General features: G+C 47.3%; 2 protein-coding genes across 5 annotated transcripts; both read right to left on the reverse strand.

Moving 5' to 3' along the window:
• Positions 1-105: 105 nt before the first annotated feature.
• On the reverse strand, positions 106-18268 carry LOC136539376 (glycerol-3-phosphate acyltransferase, chloroplastic-like). 4 transcript variants are annotated; one of them, XM_066531352.1, is made up of 14 exons: positions 17662-18267; positions 17237-17334; positions 17058-17144; positions 16864-16961; positions 15937-15994; positions 15369-15470; positions 15219-15280; positions 15009-15119; positions 14521-14599; positions 14153-14272; positions 13950-14063; positions 12986-13135; positions 607-753; positions 106-513 (listed from the first exon to the last, which is right to left on the reverse strand). In XM_066531352.1, the coding sequence occupies exons 1-12, from the start codon at positions 17939-17941 to the stop codon at positions 13001-13003; spliced, it is 1344 nt and encodes a 447-aa protein (XP_066387449.1). In that variant the 5' UTR covers positions 17942-18267; the 3' UTR covers positions 106-513; positions 607-753; positions 12986-13000. The 4 variants fall into 4 exon arrangements, with proteins under 4 accessions (XP_066387449.1, XP_066387443.1, XP_066387435.1 ...); XM_066531346.1 differs by having other exon boundaries at positions 107-520; positions 12999-13135; positions 17662-18268; XM_066531338.1 differs by having other exon boundaries at positions 107-520; positions 12980-13135; positions 17662-18268.
• On the reverse strand, positions 760-10017 carry LOC136462047 (uncharacterized). Its single transcript, XM_066461355.1, has 7 exons — positions 9722-10017; positions 8991-9285; positions 7299-8474; positions 7032-7131; positions 5670-6528; positions 4655-5522; positions 760-3305 (listed from the first exon to the last, which is right to left on the reverse strand). The coding sequence occupies exons 1-7, from the start codon at positions 10001-10003 to the stop codon at positions 1951-1953; spliced, it is 4935 nt and encodes a 1644-aa protein (XP_066317452.1). The 5' UTR covers positions 10004-10017; the 3' UTR covers positions 760-1950.
• Positions 18269-26422: the final 8154 nt, after the last annotated feature.

Here is a 26422-nt window from a genome sequence, read left to right on the forward strand (position 1 = left end):
CACTTTCGTCACGATGCCAGGAGGACCTCCAACCCAAGGAAAGAAATCACTACAGACAGATAGATTCTTTACGCTCCAGCTCCAGCTCCAGCTAGACAGGAGCCGCAAGGTAGTCATGGAGCCACGTACTCAAAACACGGGGTATTTGCCTTGACTTTCAGTGAGTATATATAAGAAATAGACAGGTTACATCCAAAGGATTTCAACGAGGGCAGACTGAGGGCATGTCTACTCCTGCCGCTTTTATATCTCCAAAAAATGTGGAGCCAAAAAAACCCTAGCCTATATACATGATGACGACGAGACGATAAAACACTTTACCACTTCAACTACACAAATCGACGTCAAGGCAAAAATGATGCAACCTGATTGATTCCTCAGTGCCCAACCAGCACATTGCTGAGCAACCTACCTGAGGCAGCAGTAATTTGCTGACGACCGCATGCAACAGTTACGAGGATCCCTATGTGCAGAATCACCAATCACCCTTGACCAACCAACAGTTGCAGACTTCTTATCGCTAACAAAAACACAGCACACAAGCATTTGATACGGTTCAGTCAGTGCATTCGCAAAGGAAGCATAACAGGTTTCCCCAAGACTTACAGGATCTGCATGACAATGACAGGCTCCACCATGATTGATAAAGTCGTGGTATAAAAAAGATTAAAGTTCAAGAGTTTCTCCAGCGAAATTGCACAATGGCAGTTCACCTGCTCTTCTGAAAAGGTAACTTCAGTAATGAATCTGGACCTGAATACAGCAGCAAAATTCGTCTGTTAGGACACCCATCTAATGAGTTATTGTCAATGAACAAACATAACATACACAGGTTAACATATAGTAGCAAAATTAATTACTGTATAAATGAATCAATTAACATAAATATAACATCATGGAATCTACATACACTAGTCTAGCTGGGATTACATGCTACTATGCCTATGCTAGGCGTGACTGTCAGATGCGAAGAGTGGATCACTATAAACATTAAGTATGAAAATTACACATAATTTTTTTTTCTCGAACACGCAGGAGAGCTGCGTATCATTATATTAAGAAGAATAAAGGAGTGGGTTTAGAAACCCCATACAGCCACACACCTACACACACCCTTTTACATCTAATAATGTACCTCTCTCTCAAATTCAAACTTGACCCAAGACCACTAGAGAGGAACTCACACATTGGCTGGCTCTAGAGCAAGGAGATTGGATATTCCCCGAGCTCCGGCCAAACTCCACAGGAGAAACTCATCGTTTACTGAAACTAGAACACTATTTAGGCTCGGTTGAATCCCATCAAACACACAGCGATTGCGATGATTCCAAATGGACCAAGCTCCCAGGATGATGATGGAATTGAGACCTTTTTTAGTCTGGTCATCAACCCCAAAATTAGTTCTTGCCCACCATGCATCAAAGGAGTTGTCATCAGGCTCGGGGGAGAGGTCCTGCCGGCCGACTTTATGTAGAATGTTGTACCATACTTGCCGGGAGAAGATACATGAGATCAATAGGTGTTCAATCGTTTCCTCAGCTTGATCACAGAACGAGCAGCGTTCAGGATGGGGCAGACTTCTTTTAGCAAGACGATCTGCAGTCCAGCACCTATTGTGTGCCGCTAACCACATGAAGAACTTGCATTTGCCTGGTGCCCAGCTCTTCCAGATTCTTTCCCAAGGACCAAACTGTACAGCCCCAATAAAAAATCCCTCATATGCAGATTTAGCAGAATACACTCCTGAACTAGAGAATTGCCATATATGAGCATCATCTACTTCAGGTTGCAAAGTCAAATCCGAGAGAAGGTCCCACAACTTCAAAAATTCTATCAACACGGGTACTGTAGTGGCAACCCGTATGTCCTGCACCCATTTAATCTCGGTAAGGGCTTCATACACTGTCCTTTTCCTTGCTTTGTTGTTGACTGATCCAAAAAGAGTAGGCACTAATTGATCCAGGCTCTGTCCATGCAGCCACCTGTCGGTCCAAAAAATTGTGTTCTTGCCATTGCCAACTTCTGAGACAATGGCCACTCTAAAGAAAGCTTTGATCGCTGGGTGCACTTGGATCTGGAAAGCCGCCCAGGGCCTATCAGGTTCAGTTTTCTGCAGCCACAACCAACGCATCCGGAGAGCCCATCCCAGCTGCTGCAGCCCGGAAATGCCAAGGCCTCCGAGTTCTGGTGGCCGAAAACCTTAGGCCAGGCCAACAGGCAGTGTCCCCCCTTCGCATCCCTTCTGCCTCTCCAAAGAAAGCCCCTTCTAATTTTATCAATTGCTTTAAGAGCCCAGGGAGGAAGATCCATTACCATAGCCAAGTATACCAACATGGAAGTGAGCACAAACTGAACCAAAATCTTTCTCCCGGCCTTTGTGAGCAAATCCGCTTTCCAGCCCCGAAGTCGATCAGCGATCCGATCAATGATTGGCTGAACTTGCTGCTTTGTCAGTTTCCGCAAGGAAAGCGGGACTCCTAGATATTTGCAAGGGAAATCTGATAGTTGACAGGGGAGATGTTCCTGTATAGTGATTTTATCCTCCTCCGAACACTGGATGGGGAAACCATTGCTTTTTTGCACATTTGTTCTCAACCCTAAGGCATCTCCAAAAAGTTGAAGAATATCCAGCGTGATACCTATATCATTGGCCGAAGAACATAGGAAGATTACCACATCGTCAGCGTACAAAGATATGCGGTGCTGCAAGGCCCGTCTTGCTAGTGGTTGCAATAATCCCTCATCAGATGCTTTCTTGACCATATAACATAAGACATCCATGACCAAAATAAATAACATTGGCGACAATGGATCGCCTTGGCGAAGTCCACGTCGATGTAGAATTGTTTCCCCAGGGCTGCCATTGAGGAGCACCTGTGTGGAAGCAGATGCTAGCAGTCCACTAATGATGTCACACCACACAGGACCAAAACCCAAGTGTTTCATGATCTCCAGCAAAAAAGGCCAGGACACAGAATTGAAAGCCTTGGTGATGTCCAATTTTAGAAGAATGCGAGCTTGTTTTTGCTGGTGAAGGAAACGAGCAGTCTGCTGGACAAGCATGAAATTATCTTGTATGAAACGCCATTTGATAAACGCACTTTGATTGGGAGACTGTAAGACATAATCTGCTGCTCCCCATTTCTCTCTTGGCTGAAGATCAGGAGATTGGACTGGTCGGCTCGGCTGACCACTCCCTGCTGCTGTAGCAGTAAGGCAGTAGGCCATAGTAGGAATGGCTTCAACCATGTAGTGTAGAGATGGCTGAGCTAAGCCTTGTACCTTAGGAGTAGGTAGTTGGTGTACTCACCAACCTTGTACCTTAGGAGTAGGTTGTACTCACCAACAACTATGTACCTGGTAGAGGTACTAGCACCTGTATATATACTATGCGAAGGCAATGCAGCAAATCAGTTTAGTTTGTCACATCCAGAAGCAGAGCTTTCGGTCAGCGCTGGGCTTGTGCTGTGTGTGTGTGTGAGCTGTTCTCGATATCTTCTTCTACCTCTAGCCATAATGAGCGAGTGTGTTGGTAAGCTTACTGACCAACAAGTGGTATCGGAACCATACAAGCGCCGTCGCCGGATAACCGCTGGCGATGACGGACAGTTCGGAGATGGGCGACAGCAGCGGCGCTGCTGTGGCTGCCCAGCCACGACAGGAGGTCGTCGTGCGCACGGTGCGGGAGGTCTGCGGCACCAGTTGGCCGACGCTGACTCGCACCAACTATGGCGAGTGGGCGGTGACCATGAAGGTCAAGCTCAGAGCCCGACGGCTCTGGAATGCCATTGACAAGGGCACCGACAACGAAGAAGATGACATGTCAGCGTTGGAGGTTATCATCGTTGTTGTGCCAGCGGAGTACAGGGAGCCGTTGGGGGCGAAGAACTCTGCTAAGGAGGCGTGGGAGGCCATTGCAGTGATGCGCGTCGGCTCCGACCGCGCAAAGAAGGCGACGGCCCATCTGCTGAAGCAGGAGTACGCCAACCTCAAATTCAAGGATGGTGAGTCGGTGGAGGACTTCTCCCTCCGCCTGCAGTCGCTCATCAGCAAGCTGAGGAGCCACGGCGTCACCATCGACGAAGAAGAGACGGTCTCCAAGTACCTCCACTCCGTGCCGGTGAAGTACATCCAGATCGCTCTCTCCATAGAGACGATGCTGGACTTGTCCACCGTCACCATTGAGGATGTGACAGGCCGTCTGCGGGCGGTGGACGAGCGCATGGAGCAGGCCACAGCAACGACGCACAGCGGCAAGCTGCTGCTGACAGAGGAGTGGGCTGCCCGGATGAAGGAGAAGAAGTCCGGGGAAGCCTCCTCCAGCCTGGCGATGGCAAGCGCCGCGGCAAGGCTTCTTTGGAGAAGACGGTCGACCCCAACGCCTGCCTGCGCTGCGGGAAGACGGGCCATTGGGCAAAAGAGTGCCCAAATCGCAAGCAGGAGAAGAAGGCTGAGGCTCATTTAGCGCAGGCTGATGAGGATGATGAGGCCACTCTCCTGATGGCGACGTTCTGTGCACTGCACGATGTTGAGACCAAGGAGAAGGGAGAGGTGATGGCGGTGGCAGAGCACGGGAAGGCTTTGAAGGCTGTCAACCTCAACGAACCGCGCGTCCAAGTCCACCTCGGACGTGTGGGCGGCGAGCAGGAGCAACAGTGGTACCTGGACTCCGGCGCCAGCAACCACATGACGGGCTCCAAGGAAGCCTTCTCTGAGCTCGCCGGCAACATGACCGGCACGGTGAAGTTCGGTGACGGCTCAAGGGTGGTCTCGCGTGACGTCATGTTCGATGAGATGGCAGCCTGGGACTGAGAGGGTCCGGGCACGGGGGAAGCTGGCATCTTGAGCAGCACCCCAGGAGTGGTGCCGAGCGATCCAACAACAATGCCGACCATTCCAGAGGGGGTGCCGAGCACTTCAGCAGCAGTGCTGAGCGCTCCAGCAGTGGAGCCGACCACTCCAGGAGTGGTGCCGACCGCTCCAGCAGTGGATCCGACCACTCCGGTAGTGGTGCTAAGTGGTCCAGCAGCGATGCCGACCACTCCGGCAAAACAGGGAGGCCATGGACCACCGATCAAGTTCACCTCTCCACCCACCAACATCGACGAGTACGTGGACGCTTTCCACGACGGCGAGAAGGTCCGGTTCAGGCGGGTGGACAACATCGTCGGCGAAGGGGAGCTCCTAGGTTGGCCAGTCGTTTTCTCGACGACACAGAGCTGCTCCTTGTTAGTGCAGAGGAGCCACCGACGTTTGCAGTGGCTGAACGCGACGACAATTGGCGCCAGGCGATGTTGGAAGAGATGAAGGCCATCGAGGACAGTGGGACATGGGAGCTGGTGGATCCACCGGTGGGCTGCAGGCCGATCAGGTTGAAGTGGGTCTACAAGATGAAGCGGGACGAGCGCGGCGCCATGGTCAAGTACAAGGCTCGGCTCGTCGCCCGCGGCTTCGTGCAGCGTGAGGACATCAACTTCGAGGAAGTCTTTGATCCGGTGGCGCGAATGGAGTCCGTTCGCTTGCTGTTGGCCATGGCAGCAGCGAAGGATTGGAGCGTCCACCACCTCGACGTCAAGTCTGCGTTCCTCAACGGCGAGCTCGCGGAGACGATCTTCGTCAAGCAAGCTCCGGGCTTCACCGTCAAGGGCGCTGAGCACAAGGCGCTCTACGGGCTGCGGCAGGCCCCTCGGGCGTGGAATGCCAAGCTCGACGCCACCTTGGGCGAGCTTGGGTTCACTCGCTACGCCACAGAGCACGCGCTGTACACGCGGCGACGGGGGAAGGAGCTCGTCGTCGGCGTGTATGTGGACGACTTGATCGTCACTGGAGCGCGGGCGGAGGACATCGACGGCTTCAAGCGCGAGACGGTTGCTCGTTTCAAAATGAGCGATATCGGGGCGCTCTCCTACTACCTCGACATTGAGGTGAGTCTGGGGAAGGAGCACATCTCCCTGGGCCAGCGCGCCTATGCGGAGAAGCTGCTGGAGCGCAGCGGCATGGCGGAGTGCAAGCCGTGCGCAACTCCAATGGAAGAGCGGCTGAAGCTGTCCAAGCACAGCATGGCGGCGAAGGTGGACGCGACGCGCTACCGGAGCATCGTCGGCGGGTTGCGCTACCTCACGCATACTCGGCCGGACATCACGTTCGCGGTCGGGTATGTCAGTCGCTTCATGGAGGACCCACGCGAGGATCATTGGACGGCAATGAAGAGGCTGTTGCGCTACGTCAAGGGGACGCTCGATCAAGCGATCATCTTCCCCAAGAGTGGCGGCAAGGGTGGGCTGCGGCTCACGGTCTTCAGTGAGGCACCCCCCAAGGCAAAGGAAGGTGAGCCGGAGCTCACTGTTTTCAGCGACGCAGACATGGCGGGCGACATCGACCGGCGTGCTCGTCTTCCTTGGAGCGGCCCCCATTGCTTGGCAGTCGCTGAAGCAAAAGATCGTGGCGCTGTCGACGTGCAAGGCGGAGTACGTCGCAGCAGCCACGGCGGCGTGCCAGGCTGTCTGGCTGCGCCGGCTGCTGGGTGAGCTGACCGGCGAGGAAGCTCACCTGCCAGCTGTGATGGTGGACAACCAGCCCGCCATCGCCCTCGCCAAGAACCCTGTCCTCAACGACCGGAGCAAGCACATTGACATCAAGTTCCACTTCCTCCGGGACTGCATCGATGGAGGGCAGATCGTCATCGAGTTCGTCGAGACCGGCAGACAGCTCGCTGACATCCTCATCAAGTCACTCGGGCGCCTGCGGTTCATGGAGCTGAAGAAGATGATTGGCATGGATGAGGTCAAGGCATCGGGTTTGCAGCAGGATTTGGGGAAGAATTATAAGACACAATCTGCTGCTCCCCATTTCTCTCTTGGTTGAAGATCAGGAGATTGGACTGGTCGGCTTGGCTGACCACTCCCTGCTGCTGTAACAGTAAGGCAGTAGGCCTAGTAGGAATGGCTTACTTCAGCCATGTAGTGTAGAGATGGCTGAGCGAAGCCTTGTAACTTAAGAGTAGGTAGTTGGTGTACTCACCAACCTTGTACCTCAGGAGTAGGTAGTTGGTGTACTCACCAACCTTGTACCTTAGGAGTAGGTAGTTGGCGTACTCACCAACAACTATGTATCTGGTAGAGGTACTAGCACCTGTATATATACTATGCCAAGGCAATGCAGCAAATCAGTTCAGTTTGTCACATCCAGAAACAGAGCTTTCGGCCAGCGCTGGGCTTGTGCTGTGTGAGAGCTGTTCTCCATATCTTCTTCTACCTCTAGCCATAGTGAGTGAGTGTGTTGGTAAGCTTACTGCTTACCTGTGCAGGGCAGCTGAGGGACCAACAGAGACACCATCTGGTTCAGCCGCCCCGCTAACCTGTTGGCCAATAACTTTGTGACGAGCTTTGCAAAAGAGTGAACCAAGCTTATTGGTCTAAAATCCTTTATATTTGTGGCATCTTCCTTCTTAGGTAGGAGTGTAATATAGGCTGAATTTAGCTGCTCGAAGTTTCTCATTTTCCAACTCCAAACCGCAGACACTGCTGTCATAATATCCACTTTGATAATCTGCCAGCAAGTTTTATAGAATTTTCCGGTGAAGCCGTCGGGACCTGTAGCCTTGTCTGATGGCAGCGAACTTATTGTTTTCCAAATCTCCTCTTCTGAGAAAGGGGCATCCAACTCTGCGAGATGACCGAGATCATGAGATGGGATATTCACTTCCTCAAGGTTGATGGTAGAATCTCTGTCCACGCTTACCCCCAGCAGATTATAATAGAACTCATTCACAATCTTCTCCTTTTCTTCATGCTTGGTGAGAACCAGGCCATCATCCGAGACGAGACTACTAATAAAGTTCTTCCTTTTTCGATGTCTAGCATGCAGGTGAAACAATGCAGTATTGGCATCGCCTTCACCAAGCCAGCTGATCCGGGAGCGGCTCCTAGCAATTGTTCGCTGCAAGGATGACAGAGCCAAGGCGTGCCTTCTTAATTGATCGTATAGCCATTTCTCCTGGTTAGAAAGGGGGCGACCATCCTGGGCAATCTCTAGTTGATGAATTATTTTTCTTGCCAACCCAAGCTGTGAATTGATGTGCCCAACTTTTTTTCTGACTCCAACTTTGTAACCCTCTAACAGTGGCACGAAATTTCCTTGAAAGAGTATCAAAAGGACAGGAGGAAGCTGGTTCAGAAACCCAAGCGATCTCAACTGCCTCTTGGAACCCTTCCAATTTTGTCCAATAAGCCTCAAAATGAAATCTGGCTTTCCCAGGTTTGTTATCATGAAGACCAAGGAGAGGGCAATGATCCGAACCATCAGAGGCTGTGCTCTGCAGCAAACAATTAGGGAAAAGCTGCTCCCAATCAACTGTACACAGAAATCTGTCCAACCTGACCAGTGTTGGTGTATCTTGCTGATTGGACCATGTATATTTCCTCCCATGTAGAGGCAGCTCTTGTAAACCCAAATCATTAATGAGGCGACGGAATCTTCCCATCAGAGCCCTGTTTAGATTGCCATTATTTTTGTCCTCATCTCTGTAAATGAGATTGTAATCTCCCAACACTATCCATGGGCCCTGACAAGCGACTCGTACGTCCCTTAATTCTTGCAGGAAGAGCACCTTATTGTCATCCCCCTGAGGTCCATAGACACATGTGAGCCACCATGCTTGACCTCAGAGGCGGAGCCAGGATTTCACGGCTAGGTATTCCAAGTACAATAAAATTTCCGATGCATATGCAATAGTAATAAGGGATAAAACCAGTACAAAATTGATCCTGGTTCAAGTAGTATATATATAATTTTCTTAAAATATATGCTAGGTAAATTATTTTTTTACCCTGGTAACAAGGCACCAGGCAAAGTGAACCTGGTGTCAGCCCTGGTAATAATCAAAGTATAAGTTCTTTATCTACGTTACAAGAAAAACAATGCAACATTTCTTTCAAAGAAAAGAACACAATGCAACAACAAAAAAAGAAAACGAAACCTTCAATTCTTACTCTGAAGAATCAAGAATGGATCTGGGGTCTTTTGTGTTCGTTGTGTTGTTGCTTCAAGCCGCAGATGAGAGAGGTGCCGAGGGGGAGGGTCGGACACCTGGACGCCGGAGCCGAGGGGGAGCCTGCAAAGACCACTGACCGCCGCCACTGCCGCCAGAGGAGTGCCGGGCGCAAGGCGCTGCCGCGTTCCTGACTGCCAGAGGGCCGATGGGCGAGGGGCCGACCGGGCGAGGGCTGAAGGGCCGAGGGGGAGAGCCGACCTGCCGTGCCGCCGCCCGCCGGTGCAGCCGCCGCCCTTCCGATCGATGCGAGCGATGGACGGGAGCAAGACAGGGACGAGAGTACGGTCGATGGGTTTCTGTCTTCCTGAGTTCGTGGGCTGCTACTACTAGTTGTTCTACTGGGCTTATGGGCTACATATTTGCAACATTCAACAAATGAACATGCTGTATTATTATACATGTATACATATATTTGTGTTTGTCACAAAAATCATGGGTATTCCATGGAATACAGGGGCATAGCCCATGCTTGACCTGCACTTGGTCTGAATTGGATAGAGATGCAGTGGCTGTCTTTTTTTTTCTTTTTTTCCTGGAATACGCAGGAGAGCTGCGTATCATTGCATTAAGAAAGGGGATAAAAGGCTTATATAGCCATACAACAACACACACACCAACTTTACACACCTGAGTAGCATTAGCGGGGCCAAGCTCATTGCGCTAGGCTACAAGAATCCCTCCACTGGCACCTACCAATGGCAGCTCTACAAAATGGGTAAAGTCTGAACCAAGGGCGGCAAGAATTGTTCCTCGAGAGAGCTTCTCTATTTTTGTTTCTTGAATGCAAACCACGTCAACACGAGAAGAGGAGACCAGAGTGCGTACTGCATCTTGACGTGCCTTGGAATTAAGTCCTCGCACGTTCCAACACAAGATATTTGAAGGATTCATTGATAGAAAAATATAACAACTCGACCATGTACAGACGAGGAACACATCAGCTCTCTCCATTCACATCCTCAGGGGTTGCCCATCCAAACAGGGCTGCTAGAGCTTGGACATGAGAAGTTGGGAGTGGTTGGCCAAACAACTTGCCATAGTCATCCAGAGCTTCCTGGCTTAAACCTTCACTCTCCTTGATGACGTGCAAGGCCCTCATCACCTTCTTTTTGTTCCTTGAACTTGCAATTTTAGCAGGCGGTTCAGGCTCAACACCCGCAATCTGTCGGCTTCGTCGTGGAGGAGCCGAAGGTGTGCGAACCTGAGCCTTTGGCCTTGTAGCACGCGGTGTAGGGAGAATTCTCACGGTCTTTTTTGTGATCTTCGCCATGAAGCTTGATCTCCGTCTGGCCGATGTGGGCGCTAGCGTCGCTGGCGTCGAAGGATTATTGCTGGTCCCCTCCATGGCACTGGTTTCCACCGGGGCGGTGACCAGGACTTGGGCACGTTGTCTGTAGTAAACCTTAGAGCAGGTTCTTGAAGCATTGGGCATTCTTAAGGCTGATGTTGTCGGGCCACCAGTGGGCGTGCATTGCTCCACGCCAACATCAGTTGCGAGCAGCAGCGAAGCATTGACCCGTGATGGAGTTGACTGTTCCTGCGACGGCTCATTCGACCACATCCTCTCCAGCGTGGGAGACCACATACTGGCCTCGACCATGGGCTGGGACTCCTTATGTTGCACAGGCTCTTGGCTAGCCTCCAGAATAGGCCCATCCGATGATTGGGCCCCATAGATAGGTCCAGCAGGTGACATGCTAACAACTTCTTGGGGCCTTGCCACCGCCACCGTATTCATCTCGCACCCAGGCGTCGCGTCGCGCTAGGCGCTGTGGGTAACCTCCGAGGCGTTTATTTGGGACGAGGAGCCCGCAGTTATGCCAGGCCACGCATGTACCTCTGCCCCAGGAACTGGGCTGTCACCGTGGACCTCCTCAGGAGCTGGTGAGGACGCCGCGGCCGCCACGGGCAAAGGAGCCTCCAAGGAATCAATGCAGGCACCATCCTCCGATGCAACATGCAGAAGGACGAGGGCGTGCTCCAACGTCATGTCCGGGGCTGCCGCCATGTGTCCGCCGCGAACCACCTGTGCACCCAACCTAGCATGCACCGAGACACGAGGCGCTCCATCGGCTGCCGTTGCCCTCCCCGACACCTCCTGCGCCGACGAGGTGGCTGGCCGAGAACGCCGGCGGCGTCGCTTTCTCCGCCGCCCTTGACCATCATTGGCCGGAGGAGATAGTGGTGAAGGTCCTTTCGTCGCCGGCGGCTGATCGAAAGGAACCACGGTGATTTCAATGGGGTAGGTCAGCGTGCGCCTTTGCCTTTCGTTGCCAACGACCAATGGCTCAATGATCTCGAGATCCATCTCCGCTAGAATGCGTCCAGGGCAAGAACACCAGGCCGCAACTCGGAAGACATCCCGATGGGTGGCAGTGTCCGGATGTGAATCACTGACCCAGCAAAATTCATCCAGGAGCTGCTCCGCCGTTGACACCTCCCAGGCGTGCGCCGGGATGCCACGCAGCTCAACCTCGACAGCGAACGGCAGAGACGCTGCTGTTGAGTGTAGGAATCGGGTCCAGTACATGACGTGCAGGCGAAAGGACGGGGCGATGATTGGTCTGCCGCCGTTGTAGACCCTTGCCGCAGCCTCCTCGCTCGGCAGGATTAGGAGGAAGCTCGAGGGCCCGTAGCGGCGCAGAGTCAGCAGAGCCTCCTCCATCTCGAACCGCCGAGCGATGGGGCCCGACAGATCTTCTTGTTGCTCGGTGACCACGGAAACGACCAGAGCGCGGCCAAGCTCCTCCTTCCTCCGGACGATGCTCACAAACCGATCTATGACACACCGCGGCTTCAGGGGTCGGGGGTCATCGTCAGTCACAGGGCGATCGTCATCACTCGGCTAAAGGGCCTCGCAAGATCCCTCCTCCCCGTCATTAGTGGGGCGAGAAGGGGAGGGAGGAGCCTGACCAGCATTGTTGTCTGCAGAACGGCGTCGTGCGCCGCCGCCGCCGCCCCTAGCCCTGCTCCCCAGCTGTCTCGTCAGGGTAGGAAGCCGAGGTCGCCGGGGGAGGGGCCCGAGGAGCGGTTGGCGCAGCCGAAGAGATTGGGCGCCAGATAAACGTTGGCTTGGACATGGCCGCCACTGCGACCCGCCGGCGTGGACAAACGTAAGAACGGTGTCCGGAAGCGCGGCAGACAAAGCAACGCGGGCTCGAACGGCAGCCAGCAGCCCTGTGCGACACGGAAATACAGTTGAAGCACCTTCCTCGGAGGTCCGCAGGGACCGGTCGACGGGGGCGGCGTTGAAGACGCCGACGTTCCTTCCGCGCTCGCCGTCCTTCCACTGCCAGGAAGCCGTCAGCGTCAGGCCGACGCGGCTGTGACGGACGGCTGCCCGTTGCCGGGAACAGCACGATTCTGGGGCTCACGTGGGCAGCACCCTTCCAGGGCACGGTCGAGGTCACCTGGCGAGCAGCACCGCCAGACTCCGTCAAGACCGTGGCCAAGGTTCCGCCCGCGAGGAGCGCATCCTTGAAGGTCGGCAGCGGGCTGCCGCAGGAGCCGTTGGAGGAAGGCGTGCCCTCACACCACCGTTGAGCCTTGGAGCGCCCAGCAGTGGCACAGGTATGAACTTCAGGAGGCACAATGAAGAAACTTTCTCCCGAAGCCATGGAGGTGTCCGTCGGACCTGGAGTAGGAAACGACATGGGGCTGGTGGAGGTGGTAGCCGCCAGGCCTAGACAAGGCTCCGGCGTTGGGTTGGGAGGAGAGGCGCCGGGAGGGACGCGGGGAGGGGGGAGAACGCACATGACGCTTTGCTCAAAAATCAAAAAATTACCCATAAACGCCAGCAACAATTAAACAAGGGCAATCTTTTTAAGGATTCAAAATTTCAAGTCATACTTAATGGACCCTACCATACTAGTATTTGTCAAGCAAATAGTAGAAGGACAAGGAAATGAAGTTCAGATCAGGGTCGACCCTAACTGAGAAAGCTAACATTCATCTCCATGGTTGTGACAGTGAGATGACATTGTTTGATACAGCTGCTCCACGATCTCTAAAGACAGCAGATTTGAGCACATTGTACTGATTAACAACTGAGTTGTACAAAGTATTTGTGAATAGCTCCCTTCCCTGGATGAAAAACAAAAGAGAAGCAGAGTCATAATCACCAACAAATTTCCAAGGAATATATAACAACATTAATCAAACAAAGACAAGCTCAGTGAGCAACAAGCTAATAAAACGTTCGAAAAGTAATAGGCGCTATGTTAACATGGACACTTCTTACTAATAAGAAACCTTTTTGTCTCAAAGGACAAGGGATTAAAGATTAAGAGCAATGGAAAACTTAGATTGCAACAGGACCATTCAACCAGCTCCAAGTACAATCAGTAGGGTTTGTGAATCTCAAAGTCAAAAGAAAAACAAGCATGGAAATATAATCAATATTGCACACTGATGCAAGAGCTTGAATTCCATCTATAAACAAAAATAAGAATGCGCCATTTTCTTATGATTTTTTCATGGTATGGAGAAAAGAGAGATGAACCAGTGTTGATCCATTGTAAGAAGTCATACACAAAAGGGACCAAATTACTAGGCCAATCTACTAATATCAACTTTCCTAACAGCATAGATATCCAGACAATTCCACCACTATGCCTTCAGTAAGAGAACAATCAGAGCTGTAGAAGCTTATTTGCTTGTAACACTCAAAATCTATTATCAACGTGACTGCCTGAAATGGAGTTCCATCACCCAACTCCAATGTAAAAGGTACAAGTAAATCAGCTTATAGTGTAGCAAAAATTCACAAGCCAGCTATTTACAGGCACAGTAAGATTGAGGAATGTTGGCTCTTGCCAACGATAGCCAATTACCACACGGAAATACAAGCAGGAGCATAGGAGCATGATAATGTATATAAATATCATTGAGAATAAACCTCATCAGCATTCTTGGTATGAGCAGTAATATCCCCATATTTTATTTCTTCAGTTACTGACAAGCCTACTCCATGGAAGGATATCACCCTCTGCTCACCAATCTCTTTCTCAACCTATTCAACTCAATGAGAAAGGAAAGTTTCAGAGGTACCACAGCAAGAATACTTAAACAGGTACCATGAGCACTAATGAAGTACAGTACCTGTTGTGGTGGAGGCATAACCTCATAGCACAGCAATGATAGTGGATATATGTGCCCAGGAACGCCAGCATGCTCCAGAAGCCTCCTCATATTGTCCACTGCAGATGAATCGAATGGCGCCTGCCGTTGTTTTTGCATGTAGCAGATAAAGTAAAGATAAGGGAACATATACTTACAAAAGCAGCGGACTTTTCAAGCATTGTTTTAGGTAAAAAGAAAGATAATTCTTGTCAGCCACCTCTACAACTGTCACTGTACCATCTCATTTCATTTGCTTGTTAGCAATGCAGTTACATTGAAAGAAGATGTACGATAATGCATAGAAAAGTCAAAATGGAAGAATAAGACCATCAGGCAAGAGAATATACCGGGTACCATTCTCCTGTTGAAGGATTTGGGCGGTCTCTACCACCACTCGGTGCAATCCAAATTAACTGTGAACCACCACTGCGTAATGTTGTACGAAGGTATGTGAGATCAAGCACAAAAAGTAAAGTATACGATAATCCAGAATGAGAAGATATTTTGCCTCACGAGAACAAGAACCAACTTAGCAAATGAGTAATGGTGCACAAAAAGTTTTAAAAATTCCATAGTCATCAACTCATCATATCAAATCTAAGTAATCATCACTGAAGAAGCATCAGAGTTTGATTGGTCACAGAAATGTCATTTGTGAATTTTTGTGCAAGCGTATAGTTATTTACTCTTTTACTTGATATAAATTTGTGCCATTAGGCACCAGCTTTTGGTACAAGTCATCAAGGTAAGACATCTGAATCAAAGAGACTTATTATTCGTATGGATCATATGGAAAAAGGATTACAGACTAACATGTTATTGTAAGGGAAGATACCGTAAAAGCAAGGCCATTTCCTTGAGACTTCGAGTATTTGATCTCCTCTTCATCTCAATTAGCTCAGGAAAATCATTCATATGCTTTTTCGAGTACACGCAAATGAGATTTCTGATGGGAGAAAATGCTTAAGTGACAAATTGATAGGAGTGAAAGAAAGTAGAGACAACATTGTCACATGTCTAAAAAGATCTGGATGAAGAGAAAGACCTTCCCATGCTAAATGGCTTGCAAAGTGGATCGGTAACAACCCTATCGCCAGCAACATAAACCTACATCAGGTGGAAAGTTTAATCTGGTTTGATTGGATCAAATAGTTCACTGATAACTTAACAGTGTATAATCAAAGAACGGCCTTACTATGTTTTCACTAATCCATGGATTGGTTTTTTCAAGAAGCAAGGAGATAATTGCTGGATCTGCTTCTGACTGATGGTTAGACATCAAAACAACATTGTGGCCCTGCGATGACATATTTCAGTACTATTTTGCATAAAAACTTTAGGAACTATTGATTGTACATAAGTGTATCAAGAAAAGTACTGCAAAAACCTCAATTCCAACATAAGATGTGTACTAATATGAGAATTGTGGGCCATGATGTCATTATAACTTATAAGAAAGCAGTATTTGCAATTTGAATGTTCCAATAGATATCTCTAAGCAATTCTCAAAATGAGAAACAAATTATCAGTTTCCGTTCAGTCCTTACATAGTGATATACATTTTATTTTCATTAAAGAATGTTGATATGATGCCATTGGGCTTCAATACAGAATACACAATGATGGTTTACATAATCCACTTCTTCTAAAAAGACCTTGACGGTTTGAATTCATAGTACCATTGTAAGATCTAGTGCTGAAAAATAAACTAGTGACAATTACTGAATGTAATGTGAACTATATTAACGACAAGATGAATTGACCCGGTGGAGCTTCTCTTCCATGTCATGGAAAACGGAAATGTTGCCAACATAGGATTTCCTGAGCAGATGAAATGAGGTTAGCAGAAGATAAGGGAACTATTACGTCTCCTGGCATGCTTTGGTAGTAAATAAATCAAAATATGTTAGCAAATAGCCCTATATGCGTTGATGGAGGAGATCGACGAAAAGCACTTGAAAAAAAAGTTGTGCAAGGAAGAAAAACAAGAGGAAACAACTTGTGAATTTTGGTGGGTTGCAGATTACACATGAGCAGTTCCACCCGTAACAATTCACATGCCCGTTTCTCTTTTTTATTTCTCCTTGCATTTTTTTTTGTTCAAGCTCAAATTTTGCATGCACATAGATGAATTGTATGCTCTATTCATCCATATTGTTGTTGGATTTTTCCATACACTATTAGAGATCCATATTTTTGCTTGGAGCACTTAAGATGTTTTTTGTTCATAAAAAATTCCTCTCACTAAACTAATAGTTAAATAAGTAAACAAGTGACTGAAGCAAGACGATATTGATAAATGGGGCATGGCTTTCAGAAATGGAAATGAAGGTTACACTATAGATTAAGCAGATATTATCACCTTCATCTTTATTAGACTCGACATAATGTAAACCTCAACAGTCAACAACATGCTGGAAATATCTGAACAAAGCATTTGTTTTATTTGGACATTACCATTCTGTCATTGTGCTACAAACTTACAATAAGTTTGCATGTCATGAAAACAAAAGAGCCACCAGATTCTATGATCTAGATAATTAATCCGCGGCAAATGAAAACAACAATTGTGAGTGAAGCTGGTAAGGCATGCTATCCACCCCAGTCAAAAAGAATAACTTCCAGAAGTACAGCAGACTTTGTGTGAATTATTTGAAATTACAATGTTATCAGGTCAGATTTTGTATTACCTGAAATCTACCAGAGGTCTAATGTAGTTCTGACCAAACATGTAATAGTCAAACGGTTCCCGCACAGCTTTGTGATAAGGTGGAAAGGTAAATGGATTCTGCAAAAGGATGGAGCATGGTATTAAAGGCCATCTTGGAAAATAAATAAAATTGTTGGAACAAATTGTGATGGAAATCGGAGTAGATGGTGAAACCTGTACATCCAGTAGAACACGATCAAACAAAGCCGTCATATTTGAAAGCATGATCTCATATGCATTAGGATCTCCATTTTGCAGGACCTAATAAAGCAAGACATTCGCAAGACATGAAACATAACAAGCTGATGATAGCACATAAAAAATACCGGAAAGATCAGCCCAGTAGTTCTTACAGCATTCCTGTAATTATAATACAGCTCCTCCAGGTTACTGGCAACATCTGCAGGAAGTTTTCCATTATCCAGTTCCTTTCTGATGTGTGAAATGAGCTCTGCACAACGTGTGAATAGGGGAAAAGAAAGAAGTCGTCAGTTTCTCTACATACCAGATGATTCTATATTAATGTGGCATGTCAGCATGTGAAATTCCTAGGTCCAGTTCCATCAAAAAAAATCCTAGGTCCATTCCATGCGACTACACAAGCAGTTTGGCATAAGACTACTTCAGCTGGGCAGTTGTGCCTTCATCACTAGATTAAAGACACCAGTAGTGACAGTGGATAGTGACGCAAATGCAGTTATTAGTGCGAAACAATCAAAAAGATATGGGCCATATAAGCGCAAGGCGGGCTGCATTTGGAAGCAGCAGCAAACCAAACCTTCCTCGTCGAGCAGCGACGAGGGTCCCACCACCTCCTCGGCGCCCATATAGGAGGCGAGCACAGCGCCCTTGGCCGGGACCCGCGGGCCCCGTCCCCCTCCGGCAGCTCTCCACGCGGCCTTGGCTTCCAGCCGAAGTGCCCCGCGGCGGGACCGTAGGAGCCTCGCCGGCGCGGCGAGGATAGCGGCCCGCGGCGAGGCCAGCCAGGGCGACGGCGAGGAGGCGGCGGTGGCGGGGCAGGCGCCCCCTGCGAACGCAACCAGCGTCGGCGCGTGCATGGGGAAGCGGCGACGGAAGGTTCTAGAAACCTAATCCGAAAACCCTAGTGGGAGTGGCGGCCTGGGGAATAGCGCACGAATCCAGCTGCGGAGGAGGCGGAAGACGGACGGAGAGGGCGAAGAAGGCGTCGACAGTCGACAAGAGCCTCGGCCCGCTCACCCCTGCTAGCAGCACATTTTCCTCGATTTTTCTGTTCAGTTTTTTCTCCTCAAAAAATTAAAATAGAAGGAAAAATTATCTATATAGAGAAAGGAAAAAGGGATGATATTTTTTAGGGCCTCGTGTGTGGGTAGGATTTGTCGAGGGAACCTACGCCCTCGCTCGCTGGTCTTATAAGCCGTATTTTTTTCAGCTAATAAATAGTATTTTTCTCTCATAATAAATCAGTTAATCGTATTTTCAGTTATAACTTATCAGCCAAACGAACATAACACTATTGGATGGCACCGCACCTTTCTCTTTCCTTGATTTTAGCATACACGTCCTTGTCTTACGCCCATCATGTATCCGTTGGCCTAAAAACAGCAGCTACATTGCTACATATCAACTCTTCTAAAGGGCATCTCATACAATATCAGGTAGAAAAAGACTTTTTAGACAAAGGAAGAGAGGAAGGTGATTGAAAGAGTTGGTTGTTTAATGAAGTAATAGGCTCATGAACAAATATTTATGACTATATATAGAGATAACCATGTTACCATACGACTCATAAACTTTTCTTTGTTAATTACATAAACTAAGAATAATTAAGTTGCTATAAGACACTTTCAAAACAACTGTTGTATGCATTGGTTGTTCAATCATCTCATGATTACGTAACACTATATGATATCATCTATAAGACAACACCAATGTAGTTGCCCCTAAGAAAAAAAATTTGTTAAACAGTGTTTGGTCCAAGGGATGAAGTGGGACGGAACAATCCTGCTTTTACTTGTGTTTGGTCCAAAGACAGTAGGGGCGGAGTTATAACCCTAGGGAGTATATCCTGTAGATGTGGGACAACCCCATCCTTCTAAAAAAATGTGAACATGTTTGTCATTCCTTCACGATGTGCGCTCCATTTTCTCTACTCATTCTTTTGTGCCCGTGCTCTTCTTCATTCTCTACACATAATACCATGGCAGACAAAGCAAAACCAGCCAGCACACGCGAATGGGTGAGGGTAGTGGGGGTCGAACGGGGCAGCACGGATAGGTAGGGGGCAAATGAGTAGGGGTTAGACATGTGTGCTTCTGTTTGTTGATGCATAGGCGGAGCAGAGTAGCCAGATGGGGCTGCGGGGGTGGTCGTGGCCTAAGCAAGGGCAGCGACGACCATGGTGGGTTGAGCTAAGTAGGGGCCGCAACGGAGCAAGCCATGGCGAGCTCAGATTAGGGATATCAATGAGGAATTTTTCGTTGAGGGATAGCTCCCCATCCCCATCCCTGCAGGGAGAAAAATTCACCGTCCCCGTCCCTGTCCCCGTCCCTGTCCCTACGAACATTCATGGGGGAGCTTTTCCTCCTATCCCTGTCCCCACATGTGGAATTAATCCCGTGGGGAACCTGTCCCCGTTACAAAATGCAACATTTAAAGAGCAAAAGCAAATTTATGGTGTCAAATCAATATAAATTGATTAAGATTCCATATTAGAAGAGATATGTATTTTAGGGTTTAGTTTGCTATTTACAATACACTATGTGTTAAGTTTTTGTAAGATTTTAACATGACATAGGGCTAATGTAGAGTAAGAGCGAGTTCACGGGGCGAGTACGCGAGGAGCAGGGACAGGGATCCCAAAGCTGATGAGGACTAAATTTTCTATGTTTCTATCCCTGTGGGGATTAAATCACCCCCATTGCCATCCCCTAATAAGGGAATTCTCCACCAGGAATCGAGGAACGGGTCCCCATTGCCATTTCTAGCTCAGAACGATGGTGAGATGGCTTGAGTAACACCCAGAGGTTCAAACCGACGGCAGCCATGGTGGGTGCATCCGCCTCTCCCCCTCTTTCCCTCTTCCCTCTAGCGAGAGGGTGGTGCAAGCAGCTCTAATGATGGTGCCCTATGGGCCTTGTGTGCTGCCATCGCCAGGTCATGGCACTACCCATCGGCCTACAACTGCTCTATACGGAAGAAACAAATAAAAATGCGAAAGAAGTTGATAGCGCATGTATTTGGATCTAGATGGCTAAAGGAAGGATGAATAGCCTGTAAAAATTTCTTCTACAAAGCATAATTCACTAGGGCAAAGTGGTTAGTACAATACGTGACCTAATGGCAACCACAAGCACTAGCTCTAGTTCACTTAAAGCAAGCCTCCTACACAATTCTAATAGCAATTGATTTCTAGCTAAAACACTTCACCACACAAAGCTACTAGCTACTAAGCTACACTAGAGAGCTAACCAAAAGAGCAACTAGCAACTAGTTACTACAAACAAGAACAACTAGCTACTCTAGCGACAACAAACAAGAGAGCTACTGCTACACAAGCAACAAGCACTACACTGGCAAATGAATGAATGAAATACAAGTCTAGAGCTTACAGCGAACCGGACAAGAGAGATGACACAATCAAATTTTCTTCTGAGGTTTGGTTTGCTTGCCGGTGACTTAATCCCCGTTGTGGCGAGTCTTATGGTGAATGATTTTCGCACTAACTAGCATCACACGCTAGACCCACAACTTGGGTGTCGCAAGAATCAATCCCACAAGCCCTCCTTCTAGCCACACGCAATTTATTAGAGTACACCCTTTGCACTCCACGAGGTGGGATCAAGAACCTCTTCATAATCAACTTGGTTGGAGCAGAAACAATCACCAATTCCCCTCACCAATCACCAAAGCTCCAACTGTCTAGGTACAACAACCACCAAGAGTAACAAGAATGCCCAAGCTTCACAATCACTAGTGCCACCAAGGATGCAACTCACAAATGCAATGCACTAGTGGAATCGATCTCTCTCTCAAAGTGTTTTGCAAGAGCACAAGAGCAAGAGAGAGTTGGGAGGCTTTTTCTCAGCTTGTAGTGGATGAGCAAGACATTACAAAGGTGCCAAGAGAGCTCCCCAAACTATGGCTCCAACCATATATAGAGGAGGGAGCAAGTGGCTGTTAGGACCTTCATCACCTTCATGCGCGCGTTGGCAGTCCAAACCGCGCCCCCTAGCAGTCCCACCGCTAGGGGCCAACGGTCACCAACCATAGCACCCAACGGCTACCTAGCACTGGTAGTCCCACTAGTCAATTACTGTGCCTAGCGGTTCGACCGCGCGCCTGGCCGGTCCGAGCGCCATTGTACACAAAGAGAAGTGCAAACGGCCCAGCCAAAAAACAAGTTTGGTGCATGGTCCGGTAGTGCAAAGCCTCCAAAAACATTGCCTCTATGATCCCTGTCCGTAGGTCTGGTGCATAACAGATGCCAACATGTGGCCCAAACTTCAAATCGGTCTACTCTCGCGCGAAGACCTACCTGGTGATCCCACTATATGTCACCACGATCCCACCACTTGGCTGGCTGGGCCAGGCCACGACCTACAGCTCGGCAAGACACAGCCGCTAGCACCGACCGCCACGCACATGACACGTCCGGTGCGCATGGCGGTCCCACCGCCAAGGTTGGCGATCTCACCTCGAGGGCACTAGATAGCAGCCCTACAAGCTTCTTCTTCACCTTTTCAAAAGTGCCAACTCCACCAAGTGTTTCATAACTTTGTGCATGTTAATTAGCATTTTCACAATCATTTTGAAAGGCATGTCACTAGTATCAAATGCAAATGCAATGTTAGTCACACCTAGTGGCACTAGACAATCGTATCAACTTGAGAGCTCCCCTCTTAACAGTACGATTATCTAACCTAAACCTGATCACGCACTCTGTTGCATCTTAACTAGCAAAAACAAACACCCTATCTTATACCTTTGCCTTCAATCCCTAGGGTTTTGTTTTTCTCTTCCTTCAATTCTTTCCAAATGTTGAGTGCTTGATCAACTTGTGGCCTCCTCTCATCACCTCCATGGATGTCTTCTTGCCCAACCTTGGTGTGGACATAACCTAGCTCAATCACAACACTAGTGACAAAGGCTAGTCCACTAGTTGCCACTCAATTACCAAAACCAAACATAGGGCTTTTAGCAGATCACGCATTAACAATTCCTCTTCCTCTCACCCCCTTAACAAATGCAAACAAGGAGATGCCCCTATCTGAAAGGATATAGATGGCTACATGAGGTGAATAGCCTATAAAAATTTTGTCTAAAAAATACAATCACTAATGCAAAATAGTTAGTACAATGACCAATCCTAAGAGCCACTATTTTGCATAGCCTGATTCACCCAATGCAAGTCTCCTAAACAACTATAGTATCAAGACTAACACTACTAGGCACTCAAACAAGGAAGGAGACTAGCACTTCTCTAGTTGAACTAAACTAGTGAAGCAACTAAACTAGCTACTTCTACCAACTAAACTACAACTATAGTTAGAGGCCTACTACTACAAGCAACTACCACACAAAGCAAGTATATGAAATGTAAAACACAAGTGTGAGTAGCAAATCAATGTGGGCAAGAGGGAGACAAGAATTATTCATGAGGTTCGGTTGCTTGCTGGCAAACTACGGCAGGAGAAGTTGCCTTAGAATCACGTCATTTGGGGTTTCTAGCTTTTTTCACCATAAGCCAGGCAGAAGGGGCTCAAAACAGGGCCCTTGTCCCCAAACCAAATGCAATACCATGTCTAGATACATACATAGATTTTATTTTTGAATAGGAATATATATACAGGTAGTTGTTGGTATATTTAAACGCACACAGATAAATGCACAAGCGCACGGATACTGATGTAGCACTTCACCGAAAAGTATTCCAGAATATCAAACTCAAAGAAACGTGTGTGAATTTAACTAAGTCTAACTTAACCTGTAGTAGCAACAAGACTTAAGACAAACAGGAGCATAGAGAGGATCACTAGGGTTTTCTAGTTCTAACTTCGGTAAGCTATGTCTTCTACTATTCAACTGGGGATATTACTAAGGAGAAACAAAACCAGAGTATGTTTTCCTAGTAACCAGATCCTGATCGGTCTACAAATGGGAGATAGTCTACGAAGGACTCAACAAGGCTATAGTCACCCTTGCGATCTACCACTGATCCAGAATGTAGGGTACATCCATGAGTAACCGAGTCTAAGCACCACGCTTACACTATGAATACCACTCTAACCCAAGAGCAACAAGGATTAAAATACTCAAAAAGAGTCACGAACCTAATGAATAATATAAACAAGATACTTAAATCAAAAGTTGATTACTAGAGAAATCTTAAAAGCAAGCTCAAATAGAACTTGATTCTGTCAGGGTACAAGCCATAGAGAGAGCACCAACAGGCCAACACTTCCTCCAAACTCTTCCCTCACTCTCTATCTCTGTATTTCTAATTACAAAGACTACATCCTATCATGAAGGACTAATCTTCTCTTGATTGTTGGCTCTGATCCTGATGGAGAGGATATGAATTGTGGCTCAGGGTTTCTGAATTCAGGATGCTCTACTAGAGGAGGTATAGGGGCGTATATATAGGAGGATACATCAAATCTAGACCCTTGGAACAAACCAACCTTGAGCAATGGCGTAGATTTGATCTTTAAGGAGGTGGAGAACCGACATTCGAAGGAGGGGCTGACATGTGGGGCCCATAGGTTGGGCAGCCTACAAGTGGGGCCAGTCGGCCCCACATGTCAGTGACACAGGCTCTGTCGTGGTGGTTTGCCTTCTAGAGTCTTTTGGAGTCAGTTTCGTTGAGGATAACCGTGATTTACTTCGATGAATATGTCCACCTTGATGGTTTTCTGATTAAATCCTCCTACAGTTATAAAATCACGAAAACTAGTGAAACTTATTAGTTTAAAACATTATACCTTTGTTGGTGATCTATTTTAATCATTTATGTAGGGTATATTGACGGTTTAGAATTGACATTTACTACCATCAACAAACTCCCCCACACTTAGGCTTTTACCCATCCTCGATAAAAAGGATGGATTACTTAAGACATAACCTTAGGACAAGACATCAACATAAAACTATTTCTAGTCATGCATGCTCTGCATGATTTAAAGTGTCTACCATGAAACTTTGGACGGTTGAAGAATAGAATAGCTTGAAACAGATCACCATCTTCCTTCAATCAAGTCAATTGGAGAAACATTTTAAGATTTTTGAACACAAAACATAGCTTACCTTCTCCTTTTGTGGCACTCTCAAATCACTCAATATATGTGGTATTTTTGGATCCTCACCAAGGCATAGATGACTTTGCCTTCTTTTTACCTACTTCTAAAAGTTTATGTGGAGCTCAGGTAGGAATAAATATGAAAAAATACTTAGATTGCATATATTGTAAAGTCAAAACAAGGATCCAAGGAGAAAAATGTCATACTCTTAGATCAAGATGTGCATGTGCGTGGATGAATATATATGGTAGCTAACCTAATTCTACTATGCTTCTTGAAACATATCTCTCTTGTTTAAAACTTGAAACACTTTTCAAGAAATCATAGGCTATCTTATTCATTCTTTCTTTTCTTCTTTTTTTAGGCGGGAATCTAAGTACCCATTGTTTTAGATATTTTGGATACTTTTTCTTTTTTCAACTCTTTTTTTTATGAATAAATTTTGTATAGCCCATGCTTCTTTTCTGCAACAGAGATTTTTCAAGAGAGATATTTATAAGAACTTGGAGCATTTGTTCAATGAAATCCTAACAAACATATTTTTATGTTTACCCCCAGTGTAGGAGTACAATATTTTTTGATGGATGGAAAGCATGTTTTTGCGTACTCCCAGTGTAGGAGCATCAGGTATATGTGGAGTGTACGTGATTTTGATCTTGAGAGCATGATAAGTTTCTCAACATGGGTCACAAAATTTGACCAAACTCGATACAATGACAAGTAGTATATGTAGAAGGTTTTCCTAGTCTATCATATATGGCTCTGGTGGGACATTGCTTTACCACAAAGGAGAAGTGTAGCTATTCTTTTAACATTTTTTAAAATAAAATTCTCCAATAACGAGACATCAAGAATCAAGTTCTCATTATTCTACTATATCTCATTCCACAACAACTTAAGTAACATGGGGTCCCTATCAATAAGTTCCCAACAATAGCAAGACTTCCAAGAAAAGCATTATGTGAATCTATCCTTCAAGTCATGAGTGAAATAATCTTTCCTTATGTTTTAAAAGTTGTTTATCAGAGGATTTTCAGTTTGGTTCGAAACAGAAAGTGAGATAGGTGAAAATAGATCATACGGGACTCAAACCTGACTGTGGACGAAGCGCGATGAGAGGTGGTTCTGGGCTAGGCTAGCCAGCCCATGTAGGTGGTTGGGCAGCCCACTACGGGGCTCGCTCATGTCTAAAGATGGCAACGGGTACGTACCCGACGGGTAGTGCAAACCCATACCCGCACCCTCCAAGTGAAACATTACCCGTCGAGTTACCCGTATCCGCATGCGGGTAGAAAAGTTCACCCATACCCGTACTCACTCGGGTAATTCTACCCGACGGGTAACCCACACCTGATTTCACACCCGCTACAATATAACATCACCAAACTCCATGACCGAAAGATAAGTAGCTACGAGAGTTCATATACATCACGGACTCAAACATATACAAGGCCACATGCATAAGCAAAAAGGTCACATCAACACACAAAAGTGTCAAATCAAAAGTAGAAAGGCAGCTCAAGGTGAGACTCTAAGAGGGAACAACTTGGTCTCCATTGCCTATCGATTCTTGTGTTTAGCGGCAGTCAGCAAGCAAATCGCGTGACATGATGACAGGATTGAGGGAAGTGCATGCGTGTGGGGCGACGATGGCACAGGCGCATAGCTACAACTACGCGACGCAAGGGACCATTATGGCGATGGCTAACGGGAGGACGGGGACTCAGGGAAGAAAGAGCAGAATATGTTTAGGGTTTAGATTCATCCAATTATATATATGTGTCATTATTGGGCTTGGGCCTCCAAAGGATGTTTTTTGGACCAGTAGCTTTTACCATAGGCTGAATTTGAGTAGCCCCATGTAAGGTCGATGCAGGTAAAAATTACCCATGGGTGAGCGGGTACGGGTAGTATGTAACCACACCCATACCCGCTCTACCCGCTGGGTACAAGTTTTTGCCCATTAAGATACCCACAGGTGACACATTCATCCCAAACCCGCATACTATCGGGTAAAAACCCATCGAGTATTCGGGTATCGGGTACCCATTGCCATCTTTACTCGAGTCTAGCTTTGTCATACGTGGTCCTTGCGTTGATGCTTTCTAAAATTCATGATTTTCGTGATCGGATCTCATTTTGTTGTCGTGGTGTCTTTTCCCCATACTTGTTTCCTGTTTACCTTTATGCACAACATCTGGAGACAAACAAAGATCCAAAAGTAGAGAGCAGATAATAGCAACAAGATTCCATTGATATCAT

The sequence above is a fragment of the Miscanthus floridulus genome, chromosome 1 (assembly GCF_019320115.1).
Source record: "Miscanthus floridulus cultivar M001 chromosome 1, ASM1932011v1, whole genome shotgun sequence".
Classification (NCBI taxonomy): domain Eukaryota; kingdom Viridiplantae; phylum Streptophyta; class Magnoliopsida; order Poales; family Poaceae; genus Miscanthus; species Miscanthus floridulus.